Source organism: Anastrepha ludens, chromosome 4, assembly GCF_028408465.1.
Source record: "Anastrepha ludens isolate Willacy chromosome 4, idAnaLude1.1, whole genome shotgun sequence".
NCBI lineage: Eukaryota > Metazoa > Arthropoda > Insecta > Diptera > Tephritidae > Anastrepha > Anastrepha ludens.
In genome coordinates this window covers 69849106-69872401 of record NC_071500.1, presented here as the reverse complement: position 1 = coordinate 69872401, position 23296 = coordinate 69849106, and the positions used below count along the sequence as shown (strand labels likewise).

Genomic DNA, 23296 nt, shown 5'->3' with positions numbered 1-23296 from the left:
CATCCCATGTTGAAAAAGTGAAGAAAATTGTTGTGGAGCATCACAAGTAGAAAAGTTGTTGAGGATGTCGGCATATCGGTTGGCTCATGCCGTGCAATCTTTTCGTAAATTTTGGGCATGAAGTCTGTGGCAGCAAAGTTCGTTCCAAAATTTCTGAATTTTGAATTGCTGAACGACGTCAACGATGATCCAGATTTGCTTAAAAGGGTCATAGCTTGTGACGAATCATGGGTATATGGCTATGACTTGGAAATCAAAGCCCAATCGTAACAATCATCAGGTGCATCAGGAGTTCTTACCACAAGGTCGTACGGTAAATAAGGAGTATTATTTTAAAGTTATGCGCCGTTTGCGTGAAGCAATACGAAAAAACGCCCGAAATTGTGGAAAAAATGCATGGCTTTTGCATCTTGATAATGTACCTGCTCACTCATCTTTGCTTGTAAGAGATTATTTGGCCAAAAACAACACCGTTATCATGCCTCAGTCACCGTTTCCACCAGTTTTGGCCCCCTGCGACTTTTTCCTGTTCTCAAAATTGAAGAAATCAACGAAAGGGCGGCGTTTTGCGACGATTGTGGAGATAAAAACCGAATCGCTGAGAAAGCTCAAGGGCATACCAAAAAATGTATATCCTGCTTCGAAGATTGGAAAAAACGCTGGCACAAGAGTATTATCTGAGCGGGAATACTTCGAAGGAGATAAAATAAAAATTGATGAATAAATAAATATTTTTTGAGAAGAATTTAAATTCACCGTTAATTTTTGAACACACCTCGTATGCTTAGGCATGTACATATTTGTGCAAAAATTTTACATTATATTGCATGCATATAAAGTTTATCACCATAATGTGTACATTTCTTTGCCTATGTGGGCAGGTTGAAAAGTAAGAAAGTAAAAATAAAAGAATGTGAATTTGTAAATGTAATTAGTTCAGTTCAATGTGAGATCTCTCAACTTCAATACACTTAGTCCAATGATCCTCCAGTTGCAGCTTGGCAGCCTTTCCTTCTCTTTAACTGATCCTAAACTGGATATGATTGCTGTTAGGGTCCAAAAAGTATTTTTTTTATTTTTATTTGTTTAGAAAACCAAACACACAGCGCATTCAACACTCTTGTCCATACATACACATACGCTGATGAACGATTTACGTACCGAAGGCGATTATTGTATAGAACTTGCGTTGCAACGTCAATGCCAAATATGTCGGATGTTTTTTAGCTGCATGAGAAATATCGCTATCGGTATCTATAGTTTGCCAGCAGATAATGATAAACTATTTTGACATTTTCATTCTGTAAGGCTTGGCAAGTCATCATAAATCGTTTAACGGCAAAACAATGCTTCCAATTTGCGGAAATTTACTTTGAACAAAAATAAACTGTTCGCGAAGTTCATTAGCACTGACGGCAACATTATTTTATTTTAAAGCTCCAGCGATTACAAAGCGATTGTCGATATTTTAATACAACGAGGTGTGAAGGAACTCTTTCCTAATGATTGCGCGGATTTCACCGTCTTCGCTTTTTTGAAGGTACCATTAATGCCTTACCTAAATATCAGTCATAAATGATGGATAGTCTCTCTATGACAGAGGAGTTCAAATCACAGCTAGCAAATGAGGTTTTTCAGAGCGATTCAGCTCCCTGCCACCGTGGTAGGTGATCGGTCCTGATGTCATCCCTGAAAATGCGAAAATAGTTAGGTTAAAATCCATAAGAGGCATATTTTGTATTTTTCCCTTTCGCAAACGCCAATGGTGAGATAAAGATTAAACACCAGAACCGACCCCTAGAGATGGCCTTCACCCCAAGAAGTTTCTCCTGTCTATTTGGTGGGATATGGCCGGTATTGTTTATTATGAACTTCTGGAACCAAACCAGACGATAACTGCTAATTATTATTCCCATGAATGAGGCACTTAACAAAAATCGACCGTCTTTAGTGAATAGACGCAAAGTTTTGATTCACCAGGACAACACAAGACCTCATACCGCAAGGCAATCATTAGGCAAGCAAAACGAGCTCGGATGGGAGCTAATGCGGCATCCACCATACTCTCCGGATATAGCACCTTGTGATTATCTCCTTTTAGGTGGACTTCAATCCCATATGAGTAACAAGAACTACTCCTCAAAAGAAGCTATAAAAAGGGATATCGAAGCGTATTTTGGCTCCAAGGGCAAACAATTTTTTGAGCAGGGAATTAAAAATTTGCCTAAACGTTGGGAAGACATTGTAAATAATGAAGGATAATATATTTTTGATTAATAAATAATTTAAACATCTTTTTTAAAAACATTTTAAAACCACCTTTAAAAAACGCTCGAACTTATGGACTGACCTGATATAAGTACATATCAATTCATCGGAAAAGCAAAAAACAAGCTCTATAAAAACTTCAACAAATAACCTTGTTTCTATAATATTTTTTTAAATATACTTGTACATGTATTTTTTGTCTGGGAGTTTTCGGTTCCGCGGAAGCTAGGGTGCACTTTGGTACAAAGGAACATAAAAAGCCCACATTTAAACGGTTTTTTGGCTAAAAAGGTCGTAACGTTCACTTTTTATTTATTTCACTAAGCTAAACATTTTGAAAAAATATGCACACACAGTAATGCAGAAATTAACAAACTTCTTGAAAGGGAAAGAAACTGGAAAAGGCGTTTAAAGAGAACCCGACCAAGCGACCTAGTATGATAAATGCTAAAAAACCATAAATATGTAAAAAAAAAAAAAATTTAAAATAGTTGTAAAATGTAATCATGTAAAGTGAAACTTGTATTGTATTATTGTATATTATTTAATTGCTATTATTTCGTTTATTTAAATTTTATCGCTTTTGACACTGGCCATTAAGCGATGTATATAAATCCTGACCAAATTGTTAAACAACATACTTAATGTCAAAGGACAGATGTATAAAATAAATGGAAAAAAAAAAAAAAAACTAAGCTAAACAAAAATAACACCGTGCAAAAGCAAATAAAGAGGTTTGAGAAGTGTATCAAGTGTGCCTCATGATTACGAGAAAGTTTTCGTTTTACTTGGAATCATTTCCATGTGGAATTATCTTTTTACCATGCTTACCAAGCCCTAGTCCTCGAAATACCTTTTTGAGAAATTAACATTTGGGCTTTATTTATGGGTGGTAAGCAGATTGCGAAAGACCGATAAAAACTACGTAAAACTTGGAAGCATCAATATCATACCATTTCCGTGATGTAGACTCGCTTCTGACACCTTCTCCATACACGTCGCAAATATCCCGGACTGCTAAGGCAGCTTTTTGACCTCGATGAAAAGCAAAGAAGAGCAGGTGTCGAAAATGTTGATTTTTGCCTCCTAGGTACTCCATTTCTAAACCTCAAAACTAATAAAAAATTAAATAACTCTAAATTAAATTAACCTAGTTTTGTAGAGCAGAAAGAGTTCTATCAAATAAATACTTACCCTTTCCCAGCAAACAAATCGTTGTAAAATAAAAGAAAATATAAAAAGCTATGAACTTATTCCCCTACCCAAGAGATTCATACAAATTTTAGATGTCGACCCATATGCGCGTAAAAAAACTCAGCTATTGTGCGAAAGCAAAATTATCTTGTTTCCTCAAACTCAGTGTTGTCAAACAGTGGAACTCGCTATAAAATTAAATAAAATTCGTGCCTAATGTTAGATGATTTAAATTGGAAGTGTTTGATATTTTAAACATCTAAATATTTCTGCTTATTTTCAATCAATTTTGGATGTTCTTCTTCATCTTTCTAAAGTATCAATTTTAGTTATAAGCGCCCATACCTTCTGCTCAAATATTAACGAGACGTTGTAAATAAAACGGTCCGCGGATGACATATGGCAAAAATAATTTTTTTGTTTTTTGGTAGGACTGTTATAAGCTTACATGGCAAATTTCAGCGTGATATGTCACATAGTTTGTTTTCTGTGCTACTGTAAACAAGTCAAGCTCGAGTGTGTTCTTCGAATTCTCTTTTATGACTTCAATTGTCTCAAAATGTTTTCCACGGAGCGGCAACTTGAGCTTGGGAAACAGGAAAAAGTCACATGGAGCCCTATCAGGCGAATACGGTGCTTGCGGAACGATATTAACATTATTTTTGTTCAAATAATCGCGAACAAGACGTGATGTGTGAGCTGGTGCATTATCGTGATGCAAGAACCATGACTTGTTGTCCCACAATTCCTTCCTTTTAAGACGAATGTTCTCGCGCAAACGCTTTAAAACGTCTAAATAATATTCAGCGTTAACCGATTTTGCGATTTGTGCGATTTTCAAGCACAATTTCCTTTACTTTTCAGATGTTTTCGTCGTTTACTGATGTTGCTGGACGACGTTCATGAGGCAAGTTTTCAACCGATGTACGGCCCTCTTTGAACGATTTGTACCACTGGAAAACACGTGCACGCGATAGAGCAGAGTCCCCATAGGTTGTCTGCAACATTTTTAAGGCGTCTGAAGCCGAAATTTTGTTGGAATCACAAAATTTCAAACAAATTCTTTGTTCAACTTGAATTTCCATCGTTAAATTCGAAGAACACACTCGAGCTTGACTTGTTTACAGTAGCACAGAAAACAAACTATGTGACATATCACGCTGAAATTTGCCATGTAAGCTTATAACAATCCTACCAAAAAACAAAAAAAAATTTTTTGCCATATGTCATCTGCGGACCGTTTTATTGATAACGTCTCGTTCATATTTGAGCAGAAGGTATTTACTATATATGATGGTAGGAAATATGATGGGCTTAAAATACGTAAAAAAGTCGTATATGCAATTGCTGAAAGCAAGTGATTTCTTAATAGATATTAAGTAAAAGACAAAACGAAATTTAATAAATGTGGTAAACCATTAGGGTACATACAGAGCTAATCATTATATATATCTTATACAAGTATAACAATTTCAAATATTAGAACAAGAGGATGATTACACGAACACGTTTTGAGGCAATTTTGCAAGCAAAATATTTCTATTTGACATAATTTACGCTATGCCGAAAAAAAATTTATAAAAAATTATATAAGCTTATATGGATTCGCCTTTATCAAAACAAGACAATTGTGTGTTTTCATGAAGCGAAACCCGTGAAGCAATAATTAAAGGTGATCTTCTACTTAATAAATCCGTGATGTCCTCTTGGAAAAGTTAGTGCCAATTTACACGATGCCTTTTGTTTGTTAAGTGGATAATTTTCTTTGATCATTCGTTCGCTGAGCGCGAACTCAAAATGCAGTTGAATAGAATAGAAATGTGAATACGATGAAAGCGAAATGTCAAAAATCTCCCCAATTTCGCTGACGGTGCGTGCATACCTGCCCCGTTGACTTCTCTACACTTTTTGCCGCCAAGCTCGGCACACATGACTTTCCACCTAGTAAAAATCATCCTGTTAAGTGGCTCTTACTTTTGAATTCTAAAAAAGAAATAAAACTTTTGCTAAAAAAGTTAGCAAGCAATGTTGTTTTGCCCATTCTGATTTGTTTTGACTTTCGCATCTTTCAATTCTGTGAAAAAAGTGTGCGAGAGGCGATTAATTATTTATACACCAAAGGATTGCCGTTGCCTAGTGAATAGACTGTCTTAAAACGGTTGCAAAAACTCAAATTCTGCATACATCAATATTCTAACACAGATTTTATACTTTTAACTTTTCAAGTCTATCAGGTTAGTCAATATTGCGGTAAACAAAAATTTAAATGCGTGATTAGCGGCGTGATGAAACAAAAGTGTTTTTTCTCGTTAAGAGTTCACAAAAAAAAACAAAAAAAACTTTTTTTAAACGTACCGAAATTTGAGGAAATTGTTAAAATCCAGCAGTTAAGTTGAAAATAAATTCTTTATGCTTTTGCTTATCACAATTATTTTTTGGCAAACTAACTACAAGCTTTTGGATTTAGGATATTCATTTTTCTAAAACCTAAAAAAATCATAGCAAATTTGCTCCAGAACGCGGGATATTGCTGACTATTTATTTGACCAATAATCGGTCGGTGACTTTGACACAACGTGAATTTCGTCGCAGATTTCCTCGCCGTCCAACGCCTACTGGTGAAACACTGCGACGTTTAGCCGCTCGCCTCGAAGAGACAACACGAGATGCTGCCAGGCGTGGCAGACCCCGGAGTAGCCGTTCTGCAGAGAATATTGCTGCTGTAGCCGAGGATGTCATGGAAGCGCCGTCGACATCGACCAGACGACGTGCCACGCAAATGGGTATCAGTCGACGGTCTTTACAGCGAATTTTTGTACAAGATTTGAAGATGTTTCCGTACAAAGTCCAGACGGTGCATCAGCTGTTAGCTGCTGACCGCCAGTCGCGTCTAACATACGCTCAAGCCATCCTTAATCACCACCAAAAGGAAGATGATTTTTCATCAAAAATAATCATGAGTGATGAGGCCCATTTCCATCTTAGCGGGTACGTAAATAAGCAAAATTTACGCTTCTGAGGCACTGAAAATCCGCGTGTAACCCACGAAGAGCCATTACACCCGCTCAAAGTCACTGTATGGTGTGCTGTTTTTGCTGGAGGAGTCATCGGACCTTTTTTCTTCGAAGACGTCGCGGGCCAAACGGTTACTGTGAATGGTGAGCGCTACAGAGCAATGATCAACGAGTTCTTTTTCCCGCAACTTGAATTGGGATTGGAAAACATGTGGTTCCAACAGGACGGTGCAACGGCACACACTGCACGTGCCACAACCGATATGCTGAAGGTTGCATTTCCCGGGCGCCTAATCTCCCGTTTTTGCGATTTGCACTGGCCAGCAAGATCGCCTGATTTGACCGCTCCAGACTTCTTTTCGTGGGGCTTTTTGAAGTCGCGGGTTTATGTCAACAAGCCTCAGACTCTTGCAGCTCTTAAAGACAATATCCGTCAAGAATGTGAGGACCTATCGCCGGAAGTTTTGGCCAAAGTGATGGAAAATGCCATCGGCCATTTACATGACATCATATTCTCGACTTGATGTAAAAAAATTAAAAGACCAAATAAAAATAATCCACAAGAAGAATCAAAGTTTTTCATTTTTTTTTTTAATTACAGCCAAAAAACATCGCAAGCTTATTTTTGCGCCACCTTGTATAATACAAAATTATTCTACGGTTCACATCGACCTTTTTCAATTTTTTATCACATTTTCAGAAAGGGGATAAATGTATGCCCCTTTTCCTTACTTCCAAATTATCATCAATTGTCAAACTGTACACAACCTTTTATTATCGAATCATGATCGAAATCCAAATTCGATCAGAGGATCGACGATTAGAGAATCGTCGTTTTCTTATGTTGCTCTGCGACGATGTTACGTACTCTACAATCACAGAAAAATAATTATTTAACGAGATGTTTAGAAAATTAAATCGAATTTCTCGCGGTTACGTAATTTTCTTATTGATAGGAAACTTAAAAAAAGGACCTAAGAGATTAAAAAAAACTATTCAGTTTTCTGTACTCGAAATATTTTCGCATTCATAAAATTTATTTAGGTTTGAGTAAGTCACATGGAACAAGTAGTAGCAGTATAGCAGCTGCTTTGTTTTTTCTCTTGATTTCATCTCTAAATTGTCAAATTTTGTTTAATTTACTCTAAACTCTCAATATTTATTGCTAGGGATCAAAAGCAAAAACAAAATACATTGTTTTTGCTATACTGATACTACCTGTCCAATGCGCCTTGGGTGTAAAACATAATTCTTAACAGATTGACTGCTTAAAATTTACTTAATTATTATTTATTTATTAATATTTTTATTTTATTAAATTATAATTTATTATATAAATATTTTACACATATTGTTATCTCGCCAATGCACAGCTTGTTACTACTACTTCACTGGCGAAACGAGTGAATAGATAATCGCCATGCATTTTTATCTCACCCAAGTATAATTACATTTACACACTTCATATTTTTAAACTTTTTACACAAATATGTACATACATTTCCTAGTTCCATATCACGCAAACTAAACTAATTGTAATAAAACACGCATTTTACTGCACTTCCGCATTTCAACAAAATTAATGCTCACGGATACTGCGCAAGGACCTTTTCGATAAAATCGTAAACCTTGCTTACGTCTGTGTAAACTCCTGGGTACTTAACTTGCGCACAGCCCTTACCCCACGACACTATTCCAGCTTGCTGTCCATTGCATATCATTGGTCCACCCGAATCACCACCGCACGAATCTTTTTTCCCCGGCACCGAAGCACACATCATATACCCAGTAATGGTACCAACACCTCGATACTTGTGTTGACAAGTTGCCCGGTTTATCACTGGTACCCAGACCTCTTGCAAAACCTGCGCAACCGCTCCGTCTTCTGTTGTATATCCATGTCCAATAACCAAACAACTAGTACCACTAGTCACCGCCTTTTTATTTAATGGAATGGCTGTGAAACTTGAACTCGGTATAGCCGAAGAGAGGATTAGCACTGCAACATCGTAATTTAGTATACCCCCATTGTATGACTTTGATACCAGTGCATTTTTAACACTTCTCACAACTCCTGCATCAGATAGGCGTATAGTGTCGGCGTGTATCCGTAACGCCTTCACGTTGGTGCCCTTGACGCAGTGCGCTGCTGTAAGCACAGCATTGTTCCGCACCAACGAGCCACCGCACATGAACTGGCCTTGATTATGCAAGCGCACGTAGTAGCGATATTTCTTTTGTGTCACCGCGCTGCCACCCACAATGCGCTCGGACGTTTCTGCCGAACAAACATGGCCTAATACAAAATATAATATTACTAGGTGCAAAGTGAATTGTAGATCGAAACACATAGTGTGCCAATTTGTCACTGAGTACGTAAACAGAGGAGGGTATTGTTTTTATATGAGCTGGACTGGAAGTCGAGCTTTTCAGAAATTTAGTTGCAAAACAGGTTAATGCTTATTTATTTAAAACAAAGTTTTTTTGAAAATCAATGATTTAAAACTCTCTATTGAAAATTGTCTTGCATATATTTTATATCCCTAACTAACGAATCGTTCACCTTAATTTCAAATTATACTTCTTTGCATTTCTTTTTTTTATATAAAGAGTTGTCCAAACACAAGTTTTTTTTATGCATTCGCATGTAACAGCTCATTTCCGCTAAAAGACATCGGTCGCTACCATATAAGGCGATTAAGTGCCTGGAATTTGGCAATAAAACACCAGAAAATTATTTATAATTCTGACCAACGATAATCCCCCAAAGACGCAGGGAGCCTTATCCAGGCTCTACGATGCATCTAGCAACGTTGGAATGAACGAGGATCGCTGAGTTCGGACAGCACATGGGAAATGTGAGGTCGAAAAAACCAACAGTATTGCTTTCAGTCGCGACTAGAACACATCCTCGTTAGCCATACTTTCCTTCCTCTTCCCCCCCACACTTCCCATCTCCTTCCGCTCACTGCTGAATCTCGGAGTCATACTCAAATAACCAGGTCTTTTTTCTACTGACTACCCGTCTCTTACCATTTAAAACCGCAAATGCTCGCAGAATGTGAGCCGCTAAGTTTAACGATGCTATTAAACACATGCTTTCTAAAGGCACACCCAGAAGCCAAACGTGCTATCTGCAAACTTCGACTGGAACTAAACTCTTTTACGACAGCAATGTTGCCAGCCCCGAGTTAAAATTATATTCCCGGAACTTAATTGCCACACTTCGTACAACGTTCCGAAGAATACAAATTTTTTCTACATGTGTAAAATTAAAAATAATTTTGCTAAAATAGTGCGTTTATTGAAAATAAGTAAAATGAAGCGACGACTTAATATTCCGGCACCAGCCTGGTGAGAAGTTATCGCACATTATACGCTATAGAAGTCCTATTGATTTAGCAATAAATCTTCCGCTTCGTAAATGCTTCTAAGTTTTAGGAATTGGGCGTCTCATTTGGCCGAAAAGGCGCGAATATATATCAAAAAACAATTTTACTAGTCGTGGGGGTGATAGCGTATTATAATTTTTTTTTCACATAAAGGTTTTTGTAACATTCTAACGAATCGATTTAGCCACAACGCATAGCTTGAACAAAAATTGATATATGTTAGTATATCTCCACGAAATTCGGAATGACCTTGAAGATAAACCTACATTTATATAAAAATTTGGGAAACGGACGTTGTACCGCTCACTTCAAAAATATCAGCAGATAACTCAAAAACTTTTACCTCGCACATTATAAATCTAGGTTTGGTTTTGTCTTAATATTATCTACAAATTAACAAAATTAGATAGCAACAGCGCCCAGCTGCCATAAATAGGAAACGTCGCTGTTCGTCCCCACCTTCGCTAAAACAGAGAAAATTATGTTGCAATAATTAAAATATTAAAACAAAAATATTAGAAGGGTTAGTTTTGGCCTGAAGTAGGCTGCTATGAATAAAATTGGTTATTTTTATTTTTAATATATATAACAATAAACTTGTTTTCGGACCACCTTTTATTTGCGACTGCATGTGCATATTATTAATAAAAAAAATCCAAAATGCATACTATGTACATATGTATATATACTATATACGTGTATGATTTTTGCATTTGATTGGGCAAAGTAATTAAAAAACACATTAAATTATTTGTAAACATCACACATTATTTCAGAGCACATTGTCACTTAAACAATAAGTAATATTTCGTAATGTATGAATATAGAGTAGATAAACAAACGTGCAATGGTGTTATGACATGTGTACATACATATGTGCATATAGCTAACAAAACACATTTTCTATCCCATAATACTGAAGCCAAAGCTGCAACTTTTTCGAAGTGTTTTCGCCTTAACTATTTATGTAAATTAAGAGTTTTTTCTGATAAGGAGCCTTTGCATACACTCCGAGTTAGGGAAATAAGTTAAATTTTGATTCGAAATATTTTTAATAGTTCTCAAAAGTTATATTTGGTCATTAAATGCATTTTATTTCAATGCAGTCTGTAGAAAAGTTTACTCCTGGATCCGGAGTCCATATTTATCCTACATTTATCTACATATAGGAAATGCCAAAATAAAATAAAGTGAGATCAGTTGTGCCCAAAATCGGAATAATCAATGCATTTAAAACTGAAAAAATAAGGGAAAATTTAATTTGTGTGTTTTGAAAATTAAAAATTGTAACCAACTAGACGGATCCAATAAATAAAATAGCAATAATAACAATTCCGTCTGTCCGGACGGAACGTTATATACCCGTGCACATTTAAATAAAATTTAATTTGGACGGGCTCTTGATTTTTGGAATCAAGCATACTCATACTATATGTAGAGAATGAGTCTTAATGTATAAAAAGTGGGCGTGGTTTTATCCGATACCAACAGTATTTATCCGACCTAAATGAGGTGCCGATTAATACATGCACAAAGTTCGACCGAATTTTCTTTAGCTGGTAGTTAATTGACCCGCATTTACCCAAAATAACGCGCGGCACCGCCACCAACTTGTGTCCTATATATTTTCTTGTGTTCATTATTTATATTTACCAAAGTAATCTAGTAATTTTCTTGGGTATTTTGTAATTTTTTTGGCTCTAAATTTTTCGGCAACATTGCCTCGGTTGCGTATAATTCCTATCCAGGAAAATGGGAAAAATTTGCCAAAAGGTAGGTCTCGTCACCCATTATACAGCATTCGAATTTGTCAAAATTTGATTTTGGCATTTAAGCATGCTTTGCAGCAAGTTAATTCTTCACGGTGTTTCTTTTCGGAACTTTTTTTGCCTTGTACGCTTTCAGTCCACCTTCGTCTTTAGTCCTGCGCACTAAAGTTTCTGAGTAAAGGACCTTCTTCGCGAATTTCTTTCCTTCTTCAGCCTTTTCGAGATTGTAAAGACCCTTTTTTCTAGAACCTTTCTTTTCCTCATATTATTTAATACAAGAAACAATTTTTAAATCAGCACCTAAATTTTTGGTTTCCTTTTAAGTCCATTAAGGGGTTATACGCAGTTATGAAGCAAATAAAAGACGGGTTGTCAAGGATTTATCCTGAAGAAACTTCAGAATATTTTAATTTGAAAATTTTTGGCGGTTATAAAAGCATCCTTCAAGAACGTAACAAAATTTTTTATTTATGAAAATGTTGATTATAGAGCGCGCTGCAGGCGATTTCTGGAACCTCCTTTAAAAAAAGACGATTTACGGTGTACATCGTAACTCAGGATTGGATTATCTGAAATCAAAAAACCAAACAAATTTTGTTAATATATTAGATTATCTAGTAATTAATCGTTCGGCTAATCAAAATAGTGAATTTTCACAAAATGGCAGCTTTTAAAAGAAATGATTTCGATTTTTACGTTAAAATTTGGGCGTAAATTGATTATAAAATGGAAAATAAGTATCAGATTTACAAAAGGAACGATTAATTACTAGAAAATGTATCTTTAAAGATTGAGTTAAAACGGTTGACCGATCAAACAAGCCGTTTTCGAGATATCGTGTACACCGACTTGAAAAATTCCGTTTTGAAAAAAACACGTTTAAAGTTTCAATACCTACCTTAAAACGTGCCGAGGCATCTCTACATATTTAGGTATAACTCCGAAAGTATTGCTTAGATCTACTTCAAATTTCGTGCGTATACTTTTGAATATATGTACATTACAAAAATGCAATAAAAAATCGATTTTTTTGAAAGTCATAACTGCGTATAACCCCTTAAGTCCTATGACCACCATTGGAATCATTGAGGGCACAATGTGCCATTCTTGCTTGGAGGAGGCGGATAGCACTGAGCACTTTCTGTGTGAGTGTCCTGCCTTTGCTAGAGCAAGGCTACGAGTTTTGGGTTCCGATGTCGTGAGAATGAGTAATATTCGTTCTCTAAAACTGGAGGATATTTACAGATTTGCCAAAGAATCTGGAATATTCTCACTGGACTAACTACCTTTATCTTCTTTCGTATCTCTTTCTCTCATACTTTTCTCATTCCCTCCTTGGCTATCTACCAGAGCTCTAAATACAAATGGGCTTTTTAGCCTGGGTGTTTTAGGAGCCACCAAATCTCTTTGGCTCGACCTATTCGAATTTCAATTTCAAAGCCCATTAAGGTTGATTTTGAGATATTTGTAAGACGTTTTCTCGCATATCTAATTAAATAATTTCTTTTTGAATATTAGCAAGGCACATTCATTAAAGGCCGAGGCCAACCTCAACGCTTTGTATGTTGTTGGAATGTCACGACAGAAGAAAATAGAAAAGTAAGAGAAAAGGTCGAACTGCGGGGTACAGCCGGCATTCATTTGAAGCTAAAATGTGCGGATGGAACGGCTTTTCGTTATTTCATTTTGTGCTGCCATCCGAATGTACACGGCGAAGGAAAAAAATCAGCCGCTCTACTGCTTTCACCTTTAATAGAATCGCCTTGAATATGTCCAGAATAGAATAGAATATTAATGAATCGCCTTAATGTTGTTTTACAAATGAAGGGAAATGAACTTTTATGAGGTGATTTTTCATTGCAGAAATACACTCGGAGGATTGCCATTGCCCGCTGTGTGCACGTAATGCTGGAACGAGAAGTGTAAGGACACACTTCTTGAAGTATAATATTTTGTCTGCATAGTTATCCTTTTATGTATATTATTCAATAATCCATGATATCACTTTCGATTCTTTAAAGTATGGTTCAACCGTTATTAACATATACTTTCGAAGAAATTACTCGTAGTGATGAAAAATAATGTTCAGAATAGTTTAAACAAATTTTAGTAAGAATTTTTTATTCAGTCTTATTTTATTAATTTAAAAATTCATATACCGAAAAGTTATGCAAATATGTATATACCTATTTCCACAACCATTTCCTCTTCATGTCTTAACCCATATTTGATATTAATTTATTTATGTAATATAATATTAAAGTTCTAACAGTGTCTATGAAGAATATTCATTATCCACTTCCTTGCTGTATACACTTTCACATATATACCCGGCGAATCAAAATGACCACATTCTCTTCTTTTCCCCCACGATACTACGCCCACAAGACGTCCCCTAGCTACTGCTGGTCCACCTGAGTCCGCTAAACATGCATCTCTTTGTCCCGGCACTGATGCACAAAACATTGTGTCGGTTACATTTCTGTAGTCGTCATAGAATGCCTTACATTTCTCCTGCTGTAACACTCGTAAATGAACAGTACGCATTTGATTTGATGGATGTATGGCGTTCTCACGAGTCAGACCCCAGCCGGAAACTTGAACATAGTCACCTTGCACGGGTACAAAGTCGCCGATTGCGATTGGTTGGATATTAGTTCCCTGAAGCTTCGCATTGAGACGGAGAATGGCAATATCATTTTCGAATGTACGATTGTTATACTCTGTGTGTATGAAAAAACGTTCAACCATACGTCTGTGTTCGGTATCACTCAACAAGGTAACGCCACCACGCACAACAAAATCTTCCGCGAGGCCCTTGTCGACGCAGTGCGCCGCCGTTAAGACACAACGTGAAGAGATGATTGATCCACCACAATAAAAATGACCATTCCGACGGATGTTGACAAGATAGGGAATTTGGCTGATTTTCGCTAGATCCCCACCAACAATCCGACGATCCCGTATGTGGTCTGGTGATGTAAGATACGCAGGAATTGTGTTTTGAAGTAATAATAATAGCAATAGCAACATGTTTTTTAAATGCATTCTAATGACTTTTAAAATAGAACTACACCCATTTGAAGCTCAAACGCAACTAGCACCGTAAATTTACAAAGAAGCTGTTTTTATACGACAACTCCAAATATCTGTTCTAATTAAGTATAAAGTAAATATTTGTAAGTCAAGGTTAACATGTGGAACCAGTTTAGATCGATCAAATTCAAATATTAAACATATTTTTACAAGGTAAAGCCCACTTGTTGGAGTTGAAATAAATGTAAACATATATCTCAACATAAAACACAAATATAACAACAATAATTCAAGATCACGGACACAGACCTTTCAAAAGTATAAAAAGGTTGCTTAATAGCTTACAAATTTCTTGATTTTAAATTTCGAAAATCACTAAGTGAGAGTGGTCATCGAAATGACTACGTCTAATACTGAAAACTTGAGGGTTTCGTTGATTTTCTGGATTCTGTCCTATTACTGTGTTCTCATATCTAGCACAAACGAAACAATTACTTACAATAAGCCCTTAAACAAAACGATCAGTACTAGAATCATCGGCGGAGATTTCGTTGCAATTCGAGGTGCGCCATTTGTGGTGAACCTTCGTTATGATGGAAAATTCATATGCGGAGGCTCTTTGCTGCGTCAAAATTGTGTACTAACCGCCGCCCATTGCGTAATTGGTACATCAGCTGACCATCTCAGAGTACAAGGCGGTACAACGATTCTCTCTAATCAAGGTCAAATTAGACGAGTGCAGAAAATTTTCATTCCGCGAAGGTATAACAAGAAGACTCAACATTTTGATGTGGCAATCCTGCAGCTGGCCAAACCCTTGGAAGGTAAAAGAATAAAAACGGTGAATTTGGCTAACGGCAATGCAAGACCGGGACAACGAGCTCGGGTTTATGGTTGGGGTATGAGACGTGAGGATGGTAAAAGTGCATTGGCAATGCGCGCAGCTGTGGTGAAAGTTATTGGACGTGGAAAATGTGGTAGAGATTATCGTGAAGAGGGCAGTTTAAGCAGAACAATGATGTGTGCTTCCGTGCCCGGCAGGGAAGACTCTTGCGAAGGTGACTCTGGTGGGCCGCTAATGTTTCGCGGTAGCCAATATGGCATTGTTTCGTGGGGTATTGGTTGTGGACGAGTCAACTTTCCTGGTGTTTATACGAACATAAAATCAGTACAACCGTGGATTAAGAAGATTGTGGCCCGCCATTGTGATTAGTATTAAATTATTATGAAGTTTTCAAGTAGGAAGCCCACTCTACGGAGTTCATTCTACAAAGGCTTGGTGTAATGAAAAATCAGATTCATTAAATCACTTTTGCAGAAAAACTATGTAATAAGAAATAAATTAAAAAAAAAAATGATATGTCTATTTTGCGTACATATGTTAAAGTGAGCTGCTCTAACTTGAGTTTTTTCCCATGATTCATATTGTTAAAGCGAACTTTACACGACCAAATGCCTGACATCAACCATACGTACGAGTACATCCATTCGGCATACTTAAGCTGTTCTTGTGTAAGTTTATAAGTAGTTTATTTTGTTCGCATGCCTGAAAAACAAAAAATGCAAATTCATTTCTGCTAAACAATTTTTCCTTCCAGCAAATTGCCAGCAAGAAAAATAACAGACTACATACATATCAGATGTTTTTTTAAGGGTCTGAGAACTTAAAATTATAGTACAAAACAGAAATATAGTTGGAATGAATTTTTTGTTTAGTATAATCTAGTAGATAGTTTTATGGCATTTATTTTTCGAATCTGATATCCGGCATATGGTCGCGCTTGGATGGTCCACATTAGATCAGTCCAATTTTCGACAACTTTCTCCAATTAATCTGGCGTATGGCGTCAGTGGTGGATTGAATGTTGTATCAAATCGATTGTTAATCGCGCTGTATGGAAAGTTGCGCCATCTTCTTGGAACCAAATGTCATCGATGTTTAGCTAATTAATTTTTGGAAACAAACAATTACACAGCATAGCTCGATAGCGCTCGCCATTCACCGTAACGGCAGCTCCTTCCTCTTTTCGAAAGAAATAAGGACCGATCAAGCCGCCAGTGATCTGTGAACTTCGCGAACAGATTTTTTTTATTTTTTATTTTTTTTTTTCAAAGTAAATTTCCACCATTTGAAGACGTTGTTCTGGCGTTAAACGATTTATGATGACTTGTCAAACTTTACTGAGCAGAAATGTCAACCCAGTTTACCATTCTCAGCTGTCAAACCGCAGTTATCGATGTCGATAACTGAAGTGTTACATTCCACTAGGCTGGAGGGAGACAAAAGTCTCCTTAACACCCAAGGCAGGCAGGTCCTCACACACTAACCCCAAAGACTTCAGACCCATTAGTCTTTTTTGCTCAAGATCCTGGATAAAATAATGGATGAATATATACGGGGCGTTGTGCCTTGAAATAGGCTCTCACTCGTCGGGTTGGTGGAAAAGAGTTTATTAGACAAAGAGTTTGCATTGGTTGCTTTCGTAGATATAGAAGGCGCCCTCAACAATATAAATGAAAACGCTATAGTAGATTCATTAGAAGATTTTGGAATTGAACCACACGTCGTTGCCCTGATAGAAGCTATACTCGTCAAAAGAAAGGTGACGGCTAAATTAGGCAGCACTACTATAAGCAGACAGGTCTGCAGAGGAACTCCGTAACTCCGAAATAGTTCTCTTTACAAAGAAACATAGGCTCCCTAAAATCTCCCCGCTAATTTTGAAGGGTGCGAAGATTCCTTTGAAAGAGAATGTCAAGTGCCTAGGACTCATATTAGACAGGAAGCTCACGTGGAAACCTAATATTGAGGAAAGAGTAAAGAAGGCCAACGTTGCATTATATACTTGCAAAGAAGCGGTCGGTATTAAATGGGGACTAACACCGCGTGTTACACATTGGCTCTACATTACTTGAGTAGTTAGGCCAGTCTTAATACAGTAGGTTCTGTTTTTATGCGGTTTTGAAATAGTGCGGTTTTTTTTTAAATTACAAAATGCATGTCGACCTATCGGGAATTGTACATATAAACAAGATTCTAAGCCAGCTAAGCAAAAACTCATCACAGATTACATCAGAAATGCTAACCCTACAAGTATGGAACCGCCTGCATAACTATCTAGATCAGGCGTGTACATTTCCTCAAGTGATTTTACGCCAAATCCTAAACGAACGCGCCACATGTGGGTATTGTCTGATTCTATTTCTGACTTAAATTTATTTTTCGATTCTGACGTTTCTTAAATAAAGATATAATTCTCAAAAATACAATATTTTGTTTATGCGATTTTATTTAATTATTTCAGATTCATGCGGTCTATGGAACGTATCTATAGTTATAATATGGGACTAGTGCCCTTTTTTATGCGATTTTATTACATTATTTCAGATTTATGTGGTTTTAGCACTTTTGAAACGTATCTATAGTTTTACTATAGAACTAGTAGCTTTTTTTATGCTGTTTCTTGCGGAACGTATCTACCGCATAAAAACAGAACCTACTGTATACTATATGGAATACTACGCTAAAATTATGAGTAAGGTCCAAAGAATAGCTGTTTTATGCATCTCTGGCGCTTTAAGGACTACCCCAAACAAAGCGCTGGAAGTGCTAATCAATTTGCCTGCTCTAAATCTAGTAGAAAAACACGTGGCCGCCGCCTCGGCGCTCAGACTCAAAAGTATGGCGCTATGGAAAGACCGGTGGTTTGGCCAAGCTTCTATTTTGTACTCTCTGAGTAGTCACAAACAAGAAATAGACTACTCTATTCCTAGACTCACCTTCGAAAGGCTCTTCAAGACGAGTATACCGTCAAGAAGGGAGTGGCAGTCACCAAGGCCATGGAGAAGGGGGGAATTAAATTTGTATATAGATGGTTCCAAGCTAGACGATAAGGCTGGCTATCGAGTTTTCTCGATGGAATTAGAACTGAAACTATCCGTTCGACTACCGGACTACTGCGGTGTCTGTCAGACAGAGGTTCTAGCTATAAAAGAAGTGGCTACATATCTAAATACGCATGCCGTAACAAAAATGAGTATAAATATACTCTCGGATAGCCAGTTGGCATTAAATGAATGAAAGCGGTTATACTAAGGTCGAAGGTTGAACAGGAATGGCGGGTAGCCCTAAATGATATTAGTGTCGTATGCAAGGTCAGCCTTATTTGGATTCCGGGCCCAGAGATATTGAGGAAAACTGTAAAGCTGATGAGCTAGCCTGAAAAGGTAGTGCTCTTCAACTGCTCAGTGATAAAAGTACCATTGGAATACCTTTGGTCTCGAGTAAACTAATAATAAAAAACAACATTATCCGAGACGCCAATTGGTCATGGAGAGATGAAGATACATGTGTAACAACTAGGCCGTAAATAAACACGAAAAGGAAAAAGGAATTGCTTAGTCTCTCAAGAGATAATATCTCGAAGGTCGTAGCTTGTTTAACCAGTCATTGGCTTTTTGGCAGACATTCCTCGAGACTAGGAGTTTTCTCCCATGGATATTGCAGAAGTTGCAGAGATGAGGAAGAGGAAGAAACAGTTGAGCACTTCCTTTACAATTGTATAGCCCTAGCTAAAATCAGAGCAGGTTGTCTATGTAAATACTTTATTAATTCTCTTACATAGCTGCCTGGCGTGGGGTTGGGATCAAATCTACACTTTATAAGAGCTACAAAATAGTTCCACGAAGGAAGGTAAATGGGGTTCCCGTGCAGCACAGTGGTATCACAACGGACCTGTAAGGTCTAAGTAAGTTGGTCGTGCAGACCGACTACCATCACAACCTGACCTAACCTAGCAAAAATTATAAATTTTAAAACCAACTTGTCAGTTCGACTTTTTTTATTTTAATTTTACCTCAAATTACTATACAATTTTTTTATTTACCACCATCGCCATAGTAATAATTATATCCCGCATCTAATAAAAAGTAGCTCAAAAAATGTACACATAAAAATAACGTTCGCATTGTTTATGAAATACAATTTAAATTATTTGACTGTCTCGGATGGCTTTGCAAACAGCTGATAACTCAAAAAATTCGGAATGTCCACTGCTATAGATGTAGTACGGGCCTCGTGAGAAAAACTAACTTTTCGGTCAAAGTCGATGTTTATTCCATGGCAATTTGTAAAATTTGAAAAAATAATAATACGAAATCCTTGGACTAATGTTTGATCATGCTGGTGAGTGAAATGGGAGTTGTTGTTCGCTATCAGACGAAATTTTTTAAATAGCATTACAGAATTTTATTTCCATTTTTTCATATTATTCAAAGGGAACTTTAGCTCTTGTTCTCTATCAGTGGTACTTGCTCGATAGGCACAAAAATCCTCCGCCACATTCTTCTCAAAACAGGCAGTGCAAATACATAGGCTGTCCAAGTTGTCTCGATTTCCATTCCTTCAATTAAAACAGCTAGTATAGCAGCCATTTAAAATTCAGGGAAATTGTTCTAAGTTCAATTACATACCTTCGAAACCTCCCAACCTCCGCTAACGGTGGTTGGTCAGATTTCTTATTTCCCGGTATTACCATGCCCATTTGAGAATAAGCCCATTATGGTTCCAAAAAGTGAGGTTTTCTACGTTCATTTAGTTCAGTCTGATAGTAAAAATAATATTTCTTTCGCTTCTACCATTTTCTTCTATTTCCAGTATTCCTTACTACAGATTTGTCGTCTGGACGCCAGAAGATTCATTCACATATTCAAATCGACATCGGTGAATTATCCATGCAAAGTTCGAATTCGGTACTATATTATGTATTCAGTTTGGTAGAGGCACCAATAGTGCTTCAACAAAAGACTTCCTACGTCATTGACATCCAGCGACCTAAAGTCGCAACCACAATGACGCTGATTGATAGTGGCACAACTGGTAGCGTCGAAAACTCGCCAGAGAACATTCGAAATTTCGTTCCGCCTGCTGATATCAGACCAATTACAGTCTCACCAATAGTCAATATTGAGTTCCTCGACGAAAGCCGACTGCGCAAAACACGCGAAGATACAATCAATATTAAATGCGATATGGACTTTCGATTCTCAGCACGTTTCTACACGCTCAGCAAACGACGGCTTCTGAAGGTTTATCGAGGTGAAAATTTTTTACTGCGTGCAAACATCGAGGTGCGCTCACCAGTCGATGTTGACATACTCGAAACATATTTTATCTGCGTAAGTATACATAAATAAATATTATAAAAATGTATTTATCTCTAAATGTCTAAAAATGTTATTATCTATAAATGTCTATCTACGCATAGGACCACAACTTAGTGCAATCCACCTACACTTTTAAGAGGAAAAAATTTACACAAACCTACCGTTGTCGGGATAAGCTAGAGGATGTAATTGTACTTCGTACAAATGCTGCCTCGAGCGACTGGTCAACTGCTAAGGATTTCGATCGCACCAAAAATGGTGAGGTGCAAGGAGAGTTGTTCAATCGTTCGCGACGCGCGCGAAAACCAAATACTGTGGCGAAAACTGTTAATCAAGATGCAATCGTAAGTGATGCGATTGATGCCGGCGCCAATGCACACATGAACAAGCATCTAATGGGCAAAATACCGAACAACATGACAATAATAAGCAATAACGCCGGTTCCACGAACTCACTGCTGATGGCTATAAACTCCAATTCCTCGATGACTGCGTCCGGGACTTCATTTGATGAAAAACCGACTTTGGGCACGATTACGGACGTTGCAGATAATGTTGATAGCTCTACGCAATCAACAATGGTGACAACAGCGACAGCGGCGACGCCGGCGGCAGTGGCACGCGCGGCAAATACGCGTTTAGTATTTAACAAAGCAATAGAAGCCATTCAAGCCACCGGCCACTGTCGTGGTTTCTTCAAACGAATAGTAACAACTGAACCGGAAGCGCCGTCAACAGTACAGCAACATCCACATTTCGGTGTGTATTGTATAAGATGGCGGCGTAGTGGGCATAAAGATGAAAACGAATCAAAATTCCTCATCCATGGCTTGGAGATAGATGAGCCGCCTTTGAATATTTACTGCACTATTGACGAGAAAATGTTTGTGAAAATGCCTATGACTTACAAGGTTGTCTTGCGAAACCCCACCTCCAATATTCTGCATTTGGTAGCGACACTTAGCATAAGCATAGCGGATAATTTTATTTGCTCGGGACATAAGCAAGTAAGCAAACAACTAATTGACTATATTTTATACCCGCGCACTTATACCCAAGGGTATTCTAGTTTTGTTCACTTGATGGTTGCATGAGATAGTATAAAGGAATCGAGGTAGATATGAACATACCTACATACCAAAATTATCAAAATTATGAGAGCAGTCGATTTAGTCATATCTGTCCGTCCGTCTGCGAGCTCGATCACTCGAAAAAATTAATATATTTCAATGAAATTTTAATATTACTTCTTGTTCATCTGCCATTCAACGTTAATTCTCGAAAAAGAAGAAACGTGATATCTCTGTTATAAATAATGTAGAATTTTTCAAAATTGACGACGCAAGTAAAAAGGGGGCGATGTCCCATCCGTTCTTTGGTAAATGCGTATATCTCGATCGATGTCGACTTAGCAAAACTCGCCCCAACTTGAAACATCTATTGCTGCGCGCCTCATTTGGATCCGGCATAAATATAATGTTATTGAGATGGGACAAGAGCCACGCCCACTTTTTATATGTTAAGACTAAATTTCTGTGCGACCGTCTATGTAACAGACAACCTAAAATGTGCGCGGGCATATAAATTTAGTTTCCCTTACTTTTTTATTTACTAAAATTTCTTTTCAGCTCGATGTTTCCATATATGCCTATAGTGAAAAAGAGCTGGTCTACAATCTATACCCGCTATGTGTTGGTTGGGTGAATTTGCCCGAATTAACATTGGAATACAATACGAAGGCCGACCCTTGCAAAGATGACGCGCATAACAACGTTCTCAGCGAATTAGTCCAACGCTCCATACCGAAGAAGGTGTTTGTATTGGTAAGAAAATTACATTTGATTATAAGTTCTGTATGTTTTCAAAGAAAAGGCTTCGTAGGATTCCATTCTACCCTAGTTTCGACTTTACAGTAGGGATCAGTCAGACCTATTCTGTATTTCAATTACGGAATAATTTGTAAATGCTCATTCAGGTTTCCAATATTTGTTTAATATAAATATGTGTACATCGGTACTAATTTGTAATTAAACTTAAATTCCACAAATAACCTGACATGTCGCGCTGGCTCAATGTTTTTTACATCAATTCTGTTAATAGTTGTCCCTACTGGTAGGAGCTCATCAAAAATCTGAGCTTCATTGGTTTATTAGTTCACTACCCCTTGCCTTTTAATTTTCAATGCACTGAAATTACAATCCACTTTCCCATATGCACAAGTAAATTTAATTGTTTCTAGTTATTTTCCCCCTTTTTCGGCCAAGAAAATGATTTTTTGCGTTCCTGTGCTTTGGTTCTTGTTGTTGTAGCAGCAAAAATATTTCCCTTACATATACGGGGAGTGCTGCTGGAGTGACAGTCCTTAGCCCGTAGAACCGACTGTCGGGGGAACGTGCCTGTGTTTTGAAGAAATAAATTTAAAATATAGCCCTATAATTCTTACATAAATTGGCAATCT

The 23296-nt window shown here is 37.3% G+C and overlaps 3 protein-coding genes across 3 annotated transcripts in view; 1 reads left to right on the top strand and 2 right to left on the bottom strand.

Moving 5' to 3' along the window:
* LOC128859733 (trafficking protein particle complex subunit 11) overlaps positions 1-23296 on the top strand; it is a 32018-nt gene that overhangs the window by 6425 nt on the left and 2297 nt on the right. The window contains exons 13-15 of the mRNA XM_054096788.1: positions 20330-20850; positions 20940-21845; positions 22467-22661. Of these exons, the coding sequence (XP_053952763.1) occupies positions 20330-20850; positions 20940-21845; positions 22467-22661 (1622 nt within the window). The remainder of the gene's footprint in view (positions 1-20329; positions 20851-20939; positions 21846-22466; positions 22662-23296) is intronic.
* LOC128859736 (trypsin alpha-3-like) lies at positions 7495-8858 on the bottom strand. The gene has a single exon (XM_054096791.1). It carries the CDS (start codon positions 8825-8827, stop codon positions 8063-8065), a length of 765 nt encoding a protein of 254 aa, XP_053952766.1. The 5' UTR covers positions 8828-8858; the 3' UTR covers positions 7495-8062.
* LOC128859735 (trypsin alpha-like) lies at positions 13799-14829 on the bottom strand. The gene has a single exon (XM_054096790.1). It carries the CDS (start codon positions 14683-14685, stop codon positions 13903-13905), a length of 783 nt encoding a protein of 260 aa, XP_053952765.1. The 5' UTR covers positions 14686-14829; the 3' UTR covers positions 13799-13902.

Coding starts and splice junctions, on each gene's coding strand:
- LOC128859736 (XM_054096791.1), bottom strand. CDS start 8,827: ATGTGTTTCGATCTACAATTCACTTTGCACCTAGTAATATTATATTTT.
- LOC128859735 (XM_054096790.1), bottom strand. CDS start 14,685: ATGCATTTAAAAAACATGTTGCTATTGCTATTATTATTACTTCAAAAC.